The sequence below is a fragment of the Bicyclus anynana genome, chromosome 17 (assembly GCF_947172395.1).
Source record: "Bicyclus anynana chromosome 17, ilBicAnyn1.1, whole genome shotgun sequence".
NCBI classification, from domain to species: domain Eukaryota; kingdom Metazoa; phylum Arthropoda; class Insecta; order Lepidoptera; family Nymphalidae; genus Bicyclus; species Bicyclus anynana.
This window is the reverse complement of record NC_069099.1, coordinates 12,377,049-12,392,753: the sequence shown is the minus strand read 5'-3', so window position 1 is coordinate 12,392,753 and position 15,705 is coordinate 12,377,049. Positions and strand designations below refer to the sequence as shown.

Here is a 15,705-nt window from a genome sequence, read left to right as displayed (position 1 = left end):
CGGTCGAAACTCAAAAGGCTACCGTACATACCTATGGTAAGAGCATAACCTGACAAACTTTCAGCTTTTATAAAATGACGAAGGTCTGGGGTTCACAGGCTCTTAGACTATATCTGTTGATTATAGGTTTAACGGAAGTGATTTTAATATTTATTATTTAATATAGGAATTGAAAAAAGATCAACGGTTTAAAAAAATTTTACAAGATTGGTTCGATGTGACTCTGAAAAATTTTCGGCAGATTAAAAGTCGGTAGGATCTCTAATGCGACACAGACACAACTTATGTGACGTGTAAACAGTCAAATTGTATGGAAGCGACTGACGAGCGATTAGTAGACACAAAACATTTGTCACTTTTCGGTAATCTCGTGAGTGAACGGCTTAATGGTAATTTATAAATTAACGAAAACCAAAGAAATAAATTATAAAATTTTCATCTTTATGAGGTTTAAATAAGGGATAAAAGTTACCTGATAGCGAACATAGAAGCGAGTTCGTCCAAAGTGCTATTCAGACTTGCTTGTAGATCATTCAGGATATCAGCCGCGTCTCGCTCAAGCTTGGTGCCGCCCATCGCTTCGAACATTTTCTCTAACTGAACTCGGAGCTGCTGGATGTTGTTCATCAAAATGCACGCCTATAAGCAAAACAACGGTGAAGGAAAACATCGTGAGGAAACCTGCATACCTGAGAATTTTCATAATTCTCTGCGTGTGTGAAGTCTGCTCATCTGCATTGGGCCAGCGAGGTGGACTATTGGCCTAACCCCTCTCAGTCAGAGAGGAACCTCGAGCTCAGGAGTGAGCCAAATAAGGGTTGATAAAGAAAAGAAGAAAAGAAGATAAGCAAAACATAAAGTAGGTAAGACATACTCGTTTTGATTTATAAACATTATACTGCAAACTACTTTGGCTTAAAAAATATTTTTAAGCCAAAGTACCTCAGACCCTTTTAAGACTCAGAGATACTCAGTGGGCATTGGAGCGGAGAGATCCACTGAAGACCCAAAGTTATCCAAATACTTTTTCTAAGTTTATGTCATCAGGGTTGCCTGTTAGAAATTGCTTTTAAGTCCAATAAGGCCGTCTTTGCACGCTAACATGTAACTGTATTTTCTCTGTTATCATTTTTTTTTGTGCCTTTTCTTTTTATTCTTTTTAACTTCTTGTTTTTTTAAATGGTTATGGGTCGAGCACATAACGACGAGCATCAGAACGATGGACGTCCCAAGATTCAAAGAGCAATTCGAGCAATATATCAATTAAAATCACGCGAGTCCCTTCGTCAAAAGTTTAAAGAAATAGGTATACTAACAGTAGCCTGTCAATATATATATAACAGTATAGTATATGTAAGACAAAATATTAATTTGTACAAACGAAAAGGAGATTTAAACCCACGTCTTACTAGACACGGGCATAAGTTAGTTATTTCTGCATATCGTCTCCAAAGAGTAAAAAAATCTTTTGTAGGTTTGGGTGTACTCTTCTATAATAAGATCTTCAAGACAGTGATGGACCTGCCAATGCATAGCTTTAAGCAATGTGTTAAAAAACATTTACTTAGTCGAGGGTACTACAACATTGATGAGTTCCTTAATGATAAAGATGCTTGGAGGCCGTTGGATCAGCTTCCACCTTCACACAGAAAGTAAAACTATAAGAAATGTAAACAGTAATTGTTATCAATTGTAAATTATAATACTGTATGACTTTTTCAAAAGAGCAACTGTTGAGTTTCTTGCCGGTATCTTCTCAGCAGAACCTGCCTTCCGAACCGGTGGTAGAATCTTTACAAATAGTCAACTGACGTGTCAAAAGTGCTTGTAAACTGAGCCTACTTGAAATAAATGATTTTTTGATTTGATTTTGATGCTATAGAGGCGATCTCGCACCGGAAAGCGCAGTTTTAGTAGAACTTCTCTGGGTGGACTGACACAGTGCACATAGGGGACCCTTTTGCTAAAGCAATCTCTACCAGTTACTCATCATATTAGTTATTAAATGAAAGAATTTTTAAAACGTTTTGCGTTATTAGTATATTCAGATAATCATACCACTCTTTCCTCCTTCAAATGCTCAGGGAACTCCTTCTTCACGATATCCGCGTAAGCGACCAGCACTTTGACAATTGTCTTCGCGAATCTCTTCATGTACCGCTTCCATATCTCCGGGTCGGGACACTCCAGTTTGGACACCACATCGAAGCACTGCGTGAGTTGCGTGAACACATCGACCACCGAGTTACTGAAGAGTGCGTGTTCGCTGGATTTTTGGAACTGCAAGAGAACTTTGAATTATTTATCCTGGTACTGTTTAAGGACCACATGCATAAGATACGCGTCACGACATCACACTTCACACTAATATTATAAAGGCGAAAGTTTGTGTGTAAGTGTGAAAGTGTGTAAGTGTGTAAGTATGTTTGTTCGTCTTTTACGCTGCGGCTACTAAAGCGATTTGGCTGAAATTTAGAACGGTAATAGATTTCTCTGAATTAGTTTAAAAGAAGAGTATTAATTTAAAAGAAGGGTAAATGAGCTCGTATTCGTTTTTTTTGGGGAAACGCCGTAGTGTACGAGTATATTATGTACATACGACTTTTTTGGAAAAATGTATTTTTTTTCTGACTAATTTTAAAATTTCAAAAATATATACATGCAGGGCAGAGTAAAAATTTTAGTTGTTTGAAATACGGTTGGCATAATTCAGTCTTATTTAAGTATGATGTATTTAAACGAATGTTGGACGTTAGTGCTATTTCCCCAAAGGATTACCCCATATCTTTACCACGCGTACCCATAGGCATAAAATGCAGCTAATGAAGGTTTTTATGTCAGTTGTTCTTTTTAATTCTTTAACCCCGTATACAAATTTAAATGAGTGTCAATTTCAATGTATAAAAAAGTTAAATCGTCAACACATTCTATATTTTGGCACAGCACAGTATATCCAGTACTCACCCCATCCCTCTTATCTCTATTGAAGGCGCCGTTGAGGTATTCCAACGAGACGTCATCATTCTCATTGAGCCACTGCATGACGAACGGCTCGAACCACGCCGGGTACTCCGGTACGGCGCCGCAGTACGGAGGGACGTCCTTCACGTAGTTCGTGTGTAACCATTTTACCTGAAATACGAGTAAAAATCGTTTTAATAATAGCTTAAAATGAAAAGGAAAAAGTATCAAAATACTTGGACCTTGCTCAAGTGACCTTGAGTCAACTATTATTGTTGTATTCCGATAGTTGTTTCAGTCAATGGTCTTATAGCGAAAAGCTTTGACCTTAAGAAGCTTCCGCTTAATTGTTGAATCAAGAGTCGGATACAGCAGGCAGCGATTCTTGAGACGGCGTGTATTGTGAGGAGGTTTCTCACTTTGGAGCCCTGACCATCGGTTGCTTGGGCACTCAAATATCACCCGCAGCGGCCGGGTTAATTTTTTTTTATAAGGTTTTAATAGTTTTTATATTAACATTGTTACAAATTTAAAAGAAATTTATCCTTTATAAATAAATAAATAAGGGAAAAAAGAAATGAAGTTTAAATACATTGTTATCTTGTCCGGGGAAGTATTGCTGTCATGCTAATTTCAAGCACCTAGCAACATTGCTCAACGACTCTCAACGCACAGTTAACCTCAATAGTTCAGTGGCAAAGGGGCCGAACTTATCACCGAGACGTAGTGGTTCGATTTCCACACGCTGGTCAATTGTCATACCCACTCCTAACACAGTATTTTCTAAATAACTGGAGGGGCACGGGAATATTGATCTTATTTACAAGAAAAACAAAAAAAAACGAAAGTTACCAGTGAGTTTTGCGTTTTGTTATAAGAGATAGATTTCCCCTAACAAATAGGCCATCTGCTTCGTTAACTATTTCAATACAAAATTGTAAGCCCAATTTCAACAATATAAAACAAAGATCCGAACACATTGAAATATCCCACTCCTAGAAAATGCGATGCCCCATTAGCGTGTGCGTTATGGTGCGTCGACGTTATCCATATATTTTTAAATACATGCCACTTTATCGCGTTGCATCGTCACAGGTGACGTTTCAACGGATGACGGACAGGATGCATCTTGTTTTGTATGCATCGTTGAGACTGACTGGGTGCTCGATTCGTCCGTTTGGTTTACGATGTTGTGCGTTATTGCAACGCAGGAGTGGCATACTATGCATTGACCCGTTGCAACGACGCAAAGCAAAGCATTAAAAACATTTTTTTCTCTCTTTTGTCTTTAGTTACCCCATAGATTGAAGTACCTAATCTTAAATAATTGGTATTCGTATTAAAACGCCTAGCTGTGCGACATAGTTCAGCTATTTCATGTTTTCATTCCTAAATTTGGACTTATCATTGTATAACTACATACAACCATGTTGTTCACAGTTAAAATCTATTAAATTATTTTATAATATTTTACCTATTTGTTATGTAGCCGATATAAAAAGTCGTATGTAGTCGTATATATTATAGTCGTATAATTCTGTGTTTTTATATTACTAAAAAGCGGCTCTCATTTTATTTCATTTATAAACAAGAAAAAAATATAATCTGAATGAAATAATTAATATTTTGTCATGAAAAAGGTTAAGAGTTATTTATACCACACCTAATAGCGACATTGCATGAGTCATTCAATTTTTAAAAACTAGGATGTCATAAAAAGTTGTTGAACATGGGAGGTACCATAATGGCTAAGATCATTAGGGTTAACTAGGTACTTAACAAAAGCTAGAGAGCCGAAAGAAAAATAATGTGCTTTTTTGATAGTTAAAGAATTATTGATAGTTAAAATAAGAAGATCTGGAGACTACTCCCTAGAACTTCACAAACTCACAAACTTTTCCTCTTTAAAATATTAGTATAGATGTATTTTTTTATGAAGTAGCCCTTTAACCTCAAATTAACCCTCCACATGCGTTTTCGTCAGTAGAGTCTGCTAGAGCAAACGCTTTATCAACTGAGTTGATGTTGAACGTTATCAAATGGATCGACGATAAATTATTATTTATGGACCGATGACTCAGTAGATTAAGTGCAAGTATTGCAGTAAATAACTATTACTGCAATACTTAATTATATTATTGTCTATTAATGTTACCTTGAAATGTAAATTCATATAAGCGGAAGACTTGCAAAGTCGATGCTGTTCATGTTCTTCTAGCGCGTACTTCATGTCCACGGCGAACAACGACCACATCGTCGCAGCAGATAACTGAAATCAATTATTTCAGTATGCTATGACCTATAATCACCTTTTCTTCTTTTTGTGCTTCTACTAGTGCAGTTATCCAAACTGTACTATACAATAGGTCAGATTAAGAGTCCTAGTGTCATCATCATCATGTTCTTTGAATCTAAGTGTATACAAAATAATAACCAAGTTTACTAATCGTTGGTTGGTTGGGTTGATTCACTTTTCTGAGTTATTTGCTCTTTGACATTCCATGGTTTTTCCATTGGAGATACCTATGTTTAGATTTTTTTTTTGTTTTCACTCAATTAAGTATAATATATATTATATTATATGAAAAAGTTTTATTAGCTTTGGTTCTAGTAGTAAGATATCTAAGGTCAGGATTTTGTGAGTGAAATTAACAACATCAAAAGCTAAACCTTCTTCCTGAAAAAGAATAGGTACTACCAATGTCAAACGTACTAATGTAAAATAGACTCGATTGACACCTTTACCTACTCGTTGCATAATATCAACTAACTTTATTAAAAAGAATCAATTACTGGTAGGTTGTTCGTTTGAGGCGATGTTTATTTTGAATCCTCTTTACATTTGGTAATGTTTTCGTTGTAGAAAAAGGCGATAAGTATTTTATTATGATTATAGAAATGTGACTCACCTGTCCAATATTCAACTCCTGCGGGAACTGGTTCAGGACTGGTGCGTAGCTGTTCCTGTCCTCTTCTATCACAGATACAATGAGCGCTATGAGTTTGTGCCAGAAGTCTACGGAGTCGAGCTGCGGCCCGTGGTCGGATGGATCGCGTTTCGCTTCATTTGGATCCACCTGTAGATTTATATCAACAACTTTTTTTAGCATGGATGTAAGTTTGTTTTCTGTCACACCAAAACGGCTTAACGGATTTAAATAAAATTCGGGAAAGACATAGAAAGAAAGAAAGTACATTTATTTATTTCTAGTGACACAAACAGTGTCCTATTTTATGTTATGTATGACTGTCTGTGAAACATATTAGGTTATATGTTAAGGTTTATATATCTTTTATGCCGTGCATTGCAACAATGCAATACTCGGTGATGAATTTCTGCTTATAGTATTGTAAAGAATATAAGCTACTTTTGTCCGATACTTACAGGATATTCCAACAATAACAGGATGAAAACGTGGGGCATAGTGGTTAATATAATGTGCTGTATGTATTGTGCCGTATTCAATAAATTATATTATCAATGTTCATACATATATCAGACTTGTTTTATTTATTTGGTTTTTATAAACAAATTAAATTTAGATTAGATTGATTAAATTAGGAGGATTGTATTAGTAGGGTTGAATACGGATTGAATCTCGATGTAAGTTAAAGTGTCGTGGAAATTTTGAGTGGATAGATAGAATCCAAGGCAAATTTTCGCAATCGTTGGTAAATTAATAACAATAAGTGTATAAAAAGATAACAGGTGAAATAAAGGGTAAGACAAGGCAACAGGTGTTACAAAGGTAAAATGTGTTAAAAAGGTTTTACCTGGAACTCTCTATTATACAATTCATAACAGTTTTCAAACAGGAATTGATATGTCGACCTAAGACAAGCTTTGACACAGTCTTTGACGACGGTGCTAGCGCGGGGCGGGCTGCTGAGCTCTTGGACCTGGAACATTAATAGAAAAACTTGAAAACAGTAATTAAGTAGGTGTAATTGATATCAGGTAATGAAATGTTATTAGGAATCTATCGGGTCTTAAGGTGTGATTCCGCTGTAGCTAGATGTACTACTAAAAGATTTAGCATTTCGTTAGGGCGATGCCTCATTAGTACGTTGCGATAAGTCGTCTTAACTGATCAATGCATTGTATGCTACACTTTGCGTTGCGATGACGTACGACATCGCAATGCATACTCGTAAAGATGACGCACGCACCCAGGCAGTCTCAACAAATGAGCTCAGTTGATCGTCGATTAAAACGAATACACGGAAAACGAAGCAGCGTCGACGCTTCGACGACACAATCTTACAAACGCACCAATGGAGCATCGCTCTTATGATGCCGACTACAAATCGTAAGACTCAAAAATATTTGCAAACACCATTGCATTCACTTGATAAGCTCACTACCATATTGGCTATTTTTATTCATTCATTATATTTTAAAGGTGGGATTAATTAAGCGATAATTTGTCACAAATATTCAACTATGTAAATAAGTAAAAAAATGGTATAAGGATTCTCTCAGGTTCTGAGAAACTGGAGCTATTATTAGTAAATTTTTTATCACGTGCTTTTATCCTACTTGCCCTGTTAGTTATTTTAGGGACTGTAATTGAAAACTAAATGAAAACCATTTTCTGCCATTCGATTGTGATCTAATATGGTCTACTTGCTTCTTTTTTATATTTAGTGACAATGCAATAATGTAGCATGAAGATGGTGTGATAATATACGATCTTCTAAACTAAACTATAAACTAGCTATATACTATAGATACAACCTGGTAACAGTCTGACTGCCTCCTTGGTCCAGTGGTTAGCCTATGTGGTTTCGGATCCCAAGGTCCTGGGTTCAAATCCTGGGTTGGGCTATATGAGATACTGAGTTTTTTGTTGTTCTAAAACATTTTGAATTTAAATTTTTAGCTAGTTTTCGGGAAGTTGATACTGTTAGTTCGTGCCTTGGAGAGCACGTTAAGCCGTTAGTCCCGATCATTAACATTAACAAATTCTGATAGTGGTCATTAATGAATTCAAAGTTATTACCCTTATCTCGCCAACCCGCATTGTAGCAGAATGTTGGTCTAATTATCTCCTCTCTTATAAGGAGGGTTGTCTATCCCGTCACATAATATACAGGGCCTGGATAAAGGTCTAAACTTAACAAAATATACTCGTTGTATAATCTTGAAAATAATATTATTTTTTTAATTTTGATGATAGCAATTGTCGATAGCTACCTTCATCCTAAAGAATGTGATGCTGGTGAGCAGGTCGACGGTAGACTTGAGGTCCATGAGCTTCTCAGCGCTGGAGGCGGGGAAGTTGTTGCGGTACATCGACAGGTCGATGCGCAGAGAGTTGTGCAGCTGATCCAGCAGTTTGACGAACTTCTCTTTCTGTAAAAATGTGAATTAAACATAAAAATTAAAAAAAAACAATGTTTATTAAACATTTTTAGTTATAATAGATTTTTTGTGACTTAGCACGTACGGGTGCACTAACTAAAATATTTTATGTAATGGCGTGTTAATCTTCTATCTTGAAAAAATGGTAATTACTGTTGATTGATATTTACTTATTTATTATTTTTTTATTTTTCTTGAATTTGTCATTGCTTGTTTTCGAAATTTAGTAGACATTAACAATTAAAGGAATAAGTATCTACCCAACTAAAACTAACCAAAAGATGTCGTGGCTTTTGTTGTTAACCTAATCGTGTCAGTTAGTATCTTGATCAGCAATATTATTGCCATACTATCTTCTGGCTAAATACTTGCATTAACTATACTAAGTTACTAGTACATGCATACTTACTCCAAAGTTAGAAGCAGCAAATCGGTCTGAAGCGGAGACGGCAGAAGACGCGGTGGTGTGAGCGTAGTAAGCATTGATATTGGCCAGAAGAGTAGACATGACAGCTGGTACTCCCGCGCAGAGGTACTTTGTAGAGAGGCAGTGAAAATGTCTGGAATATAAAATCAAAATCAAAATTCATTTGTAATACCTCAACATATAAAATACAAATACAAAATGTAAGTTAAACATAATATACAATACTTAAAATGTAAATCAAATTTTTACTGCTTATAACTAATCTGAGATACAGTTCACAGATAGAATTTTTTTAGGCTAAGAACGCAATTTGCGCCAGGACCAGATTAAAGAGGTCTAATAGTGAACGTCGTAAGCTTCCGTTAGTTTAAAATATAAAGAAAACGAAGTAGCGTCGACGTTGCGACGTCGCATTGAAACGCAACGCCCTAATGGGACATCGCTCTAAGTTTGTTTAAAAGCAGCTACAAATATTGCCTCTTAAAGCAATTTTTTTTTCTCCCTAATTGTGTAAGTGCCGTAGGTTCCATAATGGGATCTCAGCGGCGTCACTGGGGCTTTAAGTAAGTGCAGAAGCATGGGGTAGGCCCCATCCGGCGATGCTTCTGCACATGCCACAAAACGCCGCTTCTAGCATTAGGCTGCTAGAAGCGGCGTTTTGTGGCATGTGGCAGCCATCGGCGTCACCGGCGATGTGCGCAGAGTCTATATAAAATAAATAAAAACTACATAAAAGAGTTAGGTGGCGGCGTTATGTGTAATGTGACTCCCGTATGCAGGGACACTAAGATTTTCTTTTTACTTTTTTTAATGCTAGATACGATTTCGTTTGCTACAATTATGCCCGATTGAAAGCATAAAAATAACTATTATAGAAATAGAACATACGTCATAGCTTGGTAGATAGCTTCGATGCCGTATCTCATGGCGAACTCGTCGACAATCTCTTCAGGGTTCTCATTGAAGTAGATCTTCCAGGCGTCGTCGCCTCGTGCTGCAGGGAGGGTCACTGCGCCCCCATTCTCTTCACAGAGGTAGTGAAACAGGTTCTCATGCAGACAAGTGTACTGTGGATGGAGAATGTAAAGAGAGAATGAGAAACTTTGAATGGAAAAAGTAAAGAGATAGAGAGAGAAAAAGTCGATGACAATTTCAAGCAGGTTCACATTGTGTGTAAAGTTGTTCTTATGACTAGATCCCAAGACGCTGGTCCCAAGGCTATGCACCAGAAAACGTGTTGGTTGTCACACTAGGTAGACTGATGGCAGTGTCTTGGAGAGGTCCTGTATCAAAATTAGTTTGCAGGATCCATTTCTCACAAAAGAAACAAAAATGCTTGCTTAAAATATATACTCGTACGGCAGTGACTTAGCCCACGTAGGATTTTTTGGCTGCACGCTTAAGCCGGGAATAATAATTTTTTTTTTTTTTTGTGTTCCAATTTTATCTGCAATCAGTTATACAACTTTAATCAGATGTGATGTGAGGTTGTTGGCAGTTGGAGCGTGATTCTAGCAAACCATCTACTCCTAATTTCTTTTTTCTTTCTTTTAGGCGACGCTAATAAAGTATGTCATTTCTTTTTAGACGTTTCGTGTAGGATCTTGTTTTAAGTGCAACAGCCAGATCATTGGGTGCCTCTCTATTCTCTCCAGATATCAGGTTTTGTATTTTTGGATTTCGTCATGGACCATATAATAACATATTAGGGAACAATTAATTATTGTAATTGTAAAATGTGAAACTCTATGGGCAGTTTTTTTATATATTTTTTCCGGGAAGCACCAATTAAGTGACATTGAGGATTAGGTACATTTTACCAATTTTTCTTTCATACGTAAAGGACCCCTGTAGCCCGGGGGCCCCGTATTATTGATACGGCGGTAGCTACCCCCTGATTAATAGCATAAAGGGGGTAAACAACCTCATTAGCGCAACGGCAAAAGCGGTCGGACTCATAATTGAAGAGTGGAGGTTCGACCCCGTCGCGTTGTTCTATTGTCGTACCCACTCCTTTACAGTCTTTCTCGACTAGTTGGAGGAGAATGGGAATATTGGTCATATTTAAAAGATATGGCAAATATTCTTTAAAAAAAAAAGAAACCGGGACGCGCATGCTGGTGACTCAACAATGAGGTACTTAGAAGATCTTCCAAGAGGTTCGCAATGATTGTCCATCGGCTGTTTGGTTGCCTAGAGGCCTATGCTCAGTGGTGGATCAACCATCCTTTGCTTTAGATCATGAGATTCGAGTCTTGGGGCTGCCTTTTGTTGAGACTTTTCTTCTCACAATCATTTTTCAGTAAAATAATACCAAGCTAAGCTTGTATTTATTGGCTTATTATAACAAAGGTGCGGTTAAAACAATAGCTTTATTATTAAGTTAGTGAAAATATTGTGATCACAAAATATTATTATTGGTTAAGTCAGATCTCGAACCCCAGACCTCATTATCAGTAATTGAAAAGCTAACTATTAAATCAACGACGCTAATATCTCCCTAGTAACTATTAAAATAGCAAAATATATCGCACGTAAAAGTTATAGTCAATAAAGGTGTTACACATTCATAACACGTTTTTATAACATTTTTACGAGTTCCGAATTCCTAAGGGAAGAAAGTTGGTAACTGTTTCTGTTGTAACACATTTTTATCTATATTCTCAATAATAATATTGAAATCCATATGGGAAATCACAACGCTGGGCCAAAACAAATTGATTTAACCCGAGTTCGAACAGAACAAGTTTAATATTATAATTTACTATCAACGCCCCGCGCTTTCACCCGCGTAATTCCCAATATCGAAGAAAACGGGGATAAAATATTATTTATGACACATACAAAAAACGTGCTTTCAAGTGGTAAAAGAATGTTCAAAATCGGTTCAGTAAAACCAGAGGTTACTCTATCTACTCCACAAACTTGATGGTCCGGGATCCCTGGCATTTTATTTAGCATTAATCGTCGTCATCAACCCATATTCGGCTCACTGCTGAGCTCGAGTCTCTGCTCAGAATGAGAGGGGTAAGGCCAATAGTCCACCACGCTGGCCCAATGCGGATTGGCAGACTTCACACGCGCAGAAAATTAAGATAGATATAAGATATTTAATTTCTTAAAATGCACACAACTGAAAAGTTGGAGGTGCATGCCCAGGACCGGATTCGAACCAACACCCTCCGGAATCGGAGGCAGAGGTCATATCCACTAAGCTATCACGGCTCTTAGTATTAGCTCTTAGCATTAATGTTAGTACCGGAATAGATTTCAAGTTACTATATTCATGTTAAAATTCAAAGGCAATAAGATAAATCATTCTTGTCCATGTTTCTGGTTTCGTCGTTGAGATTCACGACAACCAGCATAAGTTCTGTGTTGAGATTGATCTAAGGACGTCAGAAACCACGTAAATCGTTTATATATTTGTTACTTGAAAGAATAAAGGCAGAGTTTCTCAGTGGTCAATTCAGCGAGCTATGTTCGGAGTATCTGCGTGATCAAAAATGTGAGAACATCCGCAGAAGAACCAAAGATACAGACATAGCTCAATAAGTTTTAAAGCTGAAGTGGTAATGGGCAGGGCACATAGTTCAAAAGAAAGAAAAGAAGAAAGGTCCCACGATTAGGTGTACTGACAACATCTGATGATTTGTAGCGAGCCACTGGATGCAGGCGGTTCAGAAGCGTGGTGTATGGAAGCCTTAAGTCCAGAAGTGGACGTCCATCGGCTGTGATATAGTGTTGATAAATAGTACCTTTACTAATACAAATGCTTCTTGCAATTTAAATTTGGAATTCAAATGAAAATGAGTCTCAATAATTGGCCAACTTAGAATGCCCGAACAACAACAAAGTAAAGCTGATTCAAAACCCAATTATTCGCCAACCAGTGTCAGTTCACGTGTGTATGATTAGATTAGCAATGTTACAGTAAAGCGATGAGGGTGCAAGAATTCGTGGCCGTTTTGTTTCGCTGAACCGAGCTTTGTGTTTGTTGCTTTATTTCGAACTGGCATTTTCAGGCATTTCTTGGTAATGGAAAATATAATTATGTGATATGTTTAAAATTGTTATTATAATGTTACGTGTTATTTAATATTCAACCATATATTGTGGTATTTTGTGGGCAATGTTAAACCAAGTTTTTATCGCAACTACTACAAATATTTTCATGGGAATATAGAATTAAAAAGCTGGTTCTGAAGTAATAATATTGTAAGTAAATCGTACACCGTTTTTGTTCATAAGCTTTATGTATTAGATGCATGCATCAATCGTTGTAAATATCGTATAAAAAAAATTTAATAAAAAAAATTCAACCGACTTCAAAAACATAAAACATACTGACTAAACTAAAAAGCGAAAAATAATATAATTCTAAGTTCTATATATCATATTATGTACTAACGGATGATCAGTTTGAAGGCGGTGCTAGCCCGATGATGTATTTATTCAAGCCATGTAAGAATATCATAAATCTTTAGGTTTTTCAGCCAGTGTTCTTTCATGTAGTTCTTTCAGAAACGGCTTAAATTAACACAACACCGGCTTAGCACCGCCTTTAAACTGATCATCCGTTAGTACATAATCGGACGTGGACTCGTCAACACTTTGAAGTTATGGGAAATACTCCCGACCAACCTATATACTTTCGTACGTACAAAATGAGACCGTTTAGTATAATACACCTACAAGGGCCTCACCTCAACTAAACACTCGGTGTGACTAATACGCTTTGACCTGCCATGCGCTGTGGATTAGTCCATGAGCCTGTTGTAGTCAGACATACTTCTGAAGACGCTGAAAGTTTGTCAGCTTGTTTTCCTACTAAAGGTAACTACTTTGTAGTTTTATGTAGTTTCGACTGCGACTCTGAAAGGTAGGTGTCAATTCAGACTCAAGAATAAAGAGAAGAGAAAGGTTGCCTCAAAGTTCAAGGTTGCCACGACTGGAGATATGATTTCTCATGATATCCCATAGAAAATAAAAAAATGCGGCCTATACGTGGACTATTAAGGATCTATTCTTAGATTATTTATTAATTCCAGTCAGTAAAAGGGCATTTCAGTGACAGTTGCATTTGTCAATATAGTAGTACAATAGACCCTTTAAAACTTTTCCAAGCCGTTAAACTTCATAAATGGTTACCGATCATATCTATGGTAGGGCAGGAGCATATGCTGCCAAAAGGACATAATCAAAATTTATATGGAATGATAAACAAACCAAAATTAAAAAAAAATGTGTACTTAGCAACGTACCAATTATGGACTGCCATAATTGCTACGTTTCCATGAGGTATGTCTGGGTACTGCAGGCCTTTAGTCCACAAACACTCGGGGTGATAAATACGCTTTGACCTGCCATACGCTGCGAATAATATCGGTGTCCTCGTTTCAGACAGCAGTCCCAGTGTGTCGAACGTTTTACATATTACTCGTAGTTGTATTTAGGGCAAAGTTCGGCTTATTGTTCTCTATGTTGATACCTACTCGTACTTTGTTGATAAATAGCAGATCCTGTGACTTTGTCTGCGTTGAATTCTGGATAACTTTATTCTCTTTTTATCAATACAAAAAATTAAAATTCCAATTTTTTTGCAGGTGTCAGTTTTCCTCTCATTTGCATTGTTAGCCGACGCTCCGCGGTTTCACTTATGTAGTGATCGTTCCCGTAAGAATGTGGGGATATAATATAGCCTATGACGCTTACAAACAACTAGGCTTTCTAGAGGTGAAAGAATTTTTAAAATCGGTTTAGTATATCTAAAGATTACCCTACAACTCCACAAACTTTACCTCTTTGTAATATAAGTATAGATATAAATTACAATTTATCAAATCTCGGGGTTTCCTGAGACATTTTAGGCTTTTTTAGGTTTGATCTAAGACAGACAATACTTCAAAGAAAAAGTAAAACGATTCTTTGATGTTACGTGTAAAAAGTAGAACCCTTTTTAGTTATTTAAATTTACAAAATGCTGGAATGAACTTTCTTTGTTGCTAAGACTAAAATGATGGAAATCAGTCCGCACTTAGGTATTTGCATTGTTAATATTCTTTTGATACCGCGCGAGAGTGGGAGGTCAAGCTGAAACTCCTATCATAATTTACGTTAAGGGGTTTTAAAAGTTAACAAGCATTTTCTAACGACTGCGCCAGTTTTAAAATGTAATCAAGCGTGCGCTTAAGTTTGGTTAAACAAACTTTGCATTATAAATTATAACTTTGAAGTAAAATTAAAATGCGGCTGTAATCTGCAACGTAATGAAAAAAAATCCACCGTTATTTTGCGGATTTTGGCATCGTTGCAACGAAAGTAATCGTATACCAATTTCCAAATCATCTTTAAAGGAGATGGTCCATTTCATTAAAATTTAAAAAATACAAGGATTTTATTAAAATCTAAATAAGTGAATAAATCTAACGAAATTAAAAGAAATAAATAAAATTAAAACCCAAGTTTTTGAATAACATCAAGATGGCGTTCTTAATGCAAGAATGACATGACAATTGACAGCAAACGTCAAATTGACTACTGCATTGAAAACGTCATCAATCCGCCATTATTACCCATATTAGTGTTGCATTACTTAGGGGAGAATGAATATTATTTCGAAAGAATTAAAGTAAATTCGTATAATCAAACATTGGCATCAACATCAATGGCGAGTACATCACTCAACTGCGGTTCGCGGATGATGTAGTCATCATGGCACATACTCTGGATGACCTTAGTACCATGCTCAATGACCTCAGCAGCGTTTCTCAACAGGTGGGCCTGATAATGAACATGGGCAAAACAAAAATAATGTGTAATGCTCATGTATCGCTCCACCCAGTTATAGTTGAGAACGCTGCACTCGAAATTGTAGACGAATACGTATACCTAGGACATATGATCCAGTTAGGTAGGTCCAATTTCGAGAAAGAGGTGAACCGTCGAATCC

At 36.7% G+C, this 15,705-nt stretch overlaps 1 protein-coding gene across 6 annotated transcripts in view; it reads right to left on the bottom strand.

Annotated features, from left to right (window-relative positions):
* LOC112046768 (protein unc-13 homolog B) overlaps positions 1–15,705 on the bottom strand; it is a 463,016-nt gene that overhangs the window by 12,204 nt on the left and 435,107 nt on the right. For all 6 annotated transcript variants that reach the window (XM_052886522.1, XM_052886521.1, XM_024083548.2 and 3 more), the window contains 9 exons: positions 9,642–9,820; positions 8,736–8,886; positions 8,159–8,317; positions 6,736–6,861; positions 5,871–6,038; positions 5,117–5,230; positions 2,965–3,132; positions 2,059–2,280; positions 473–639 (listed from right to left, as the gene is read on the bottom strand). In XM_052886522.1, coding sequence (XP_052742482.1) covers positions 473–639; positions 2,059–2,280; positions 2,965–3,132; positions 5,117–5,230; positions 5,871–6,038; positions 6,736–6,861; positions 8,159–8,317; positions 8,736–8,886; positions 9,642–9,820 — 1,454 coding nt within the window. The remainder of the gene's footprint in view (positions 1–472; positions 640–2,058; positions 2,281–2,964; positions 3,133–5,116; positions 5,231–5,870; positions 6,039–6,735; positions 6,862–8,158; positions 8,318–8,735; positions 8,887–9,641; positions 9,821–15,705) is intronic.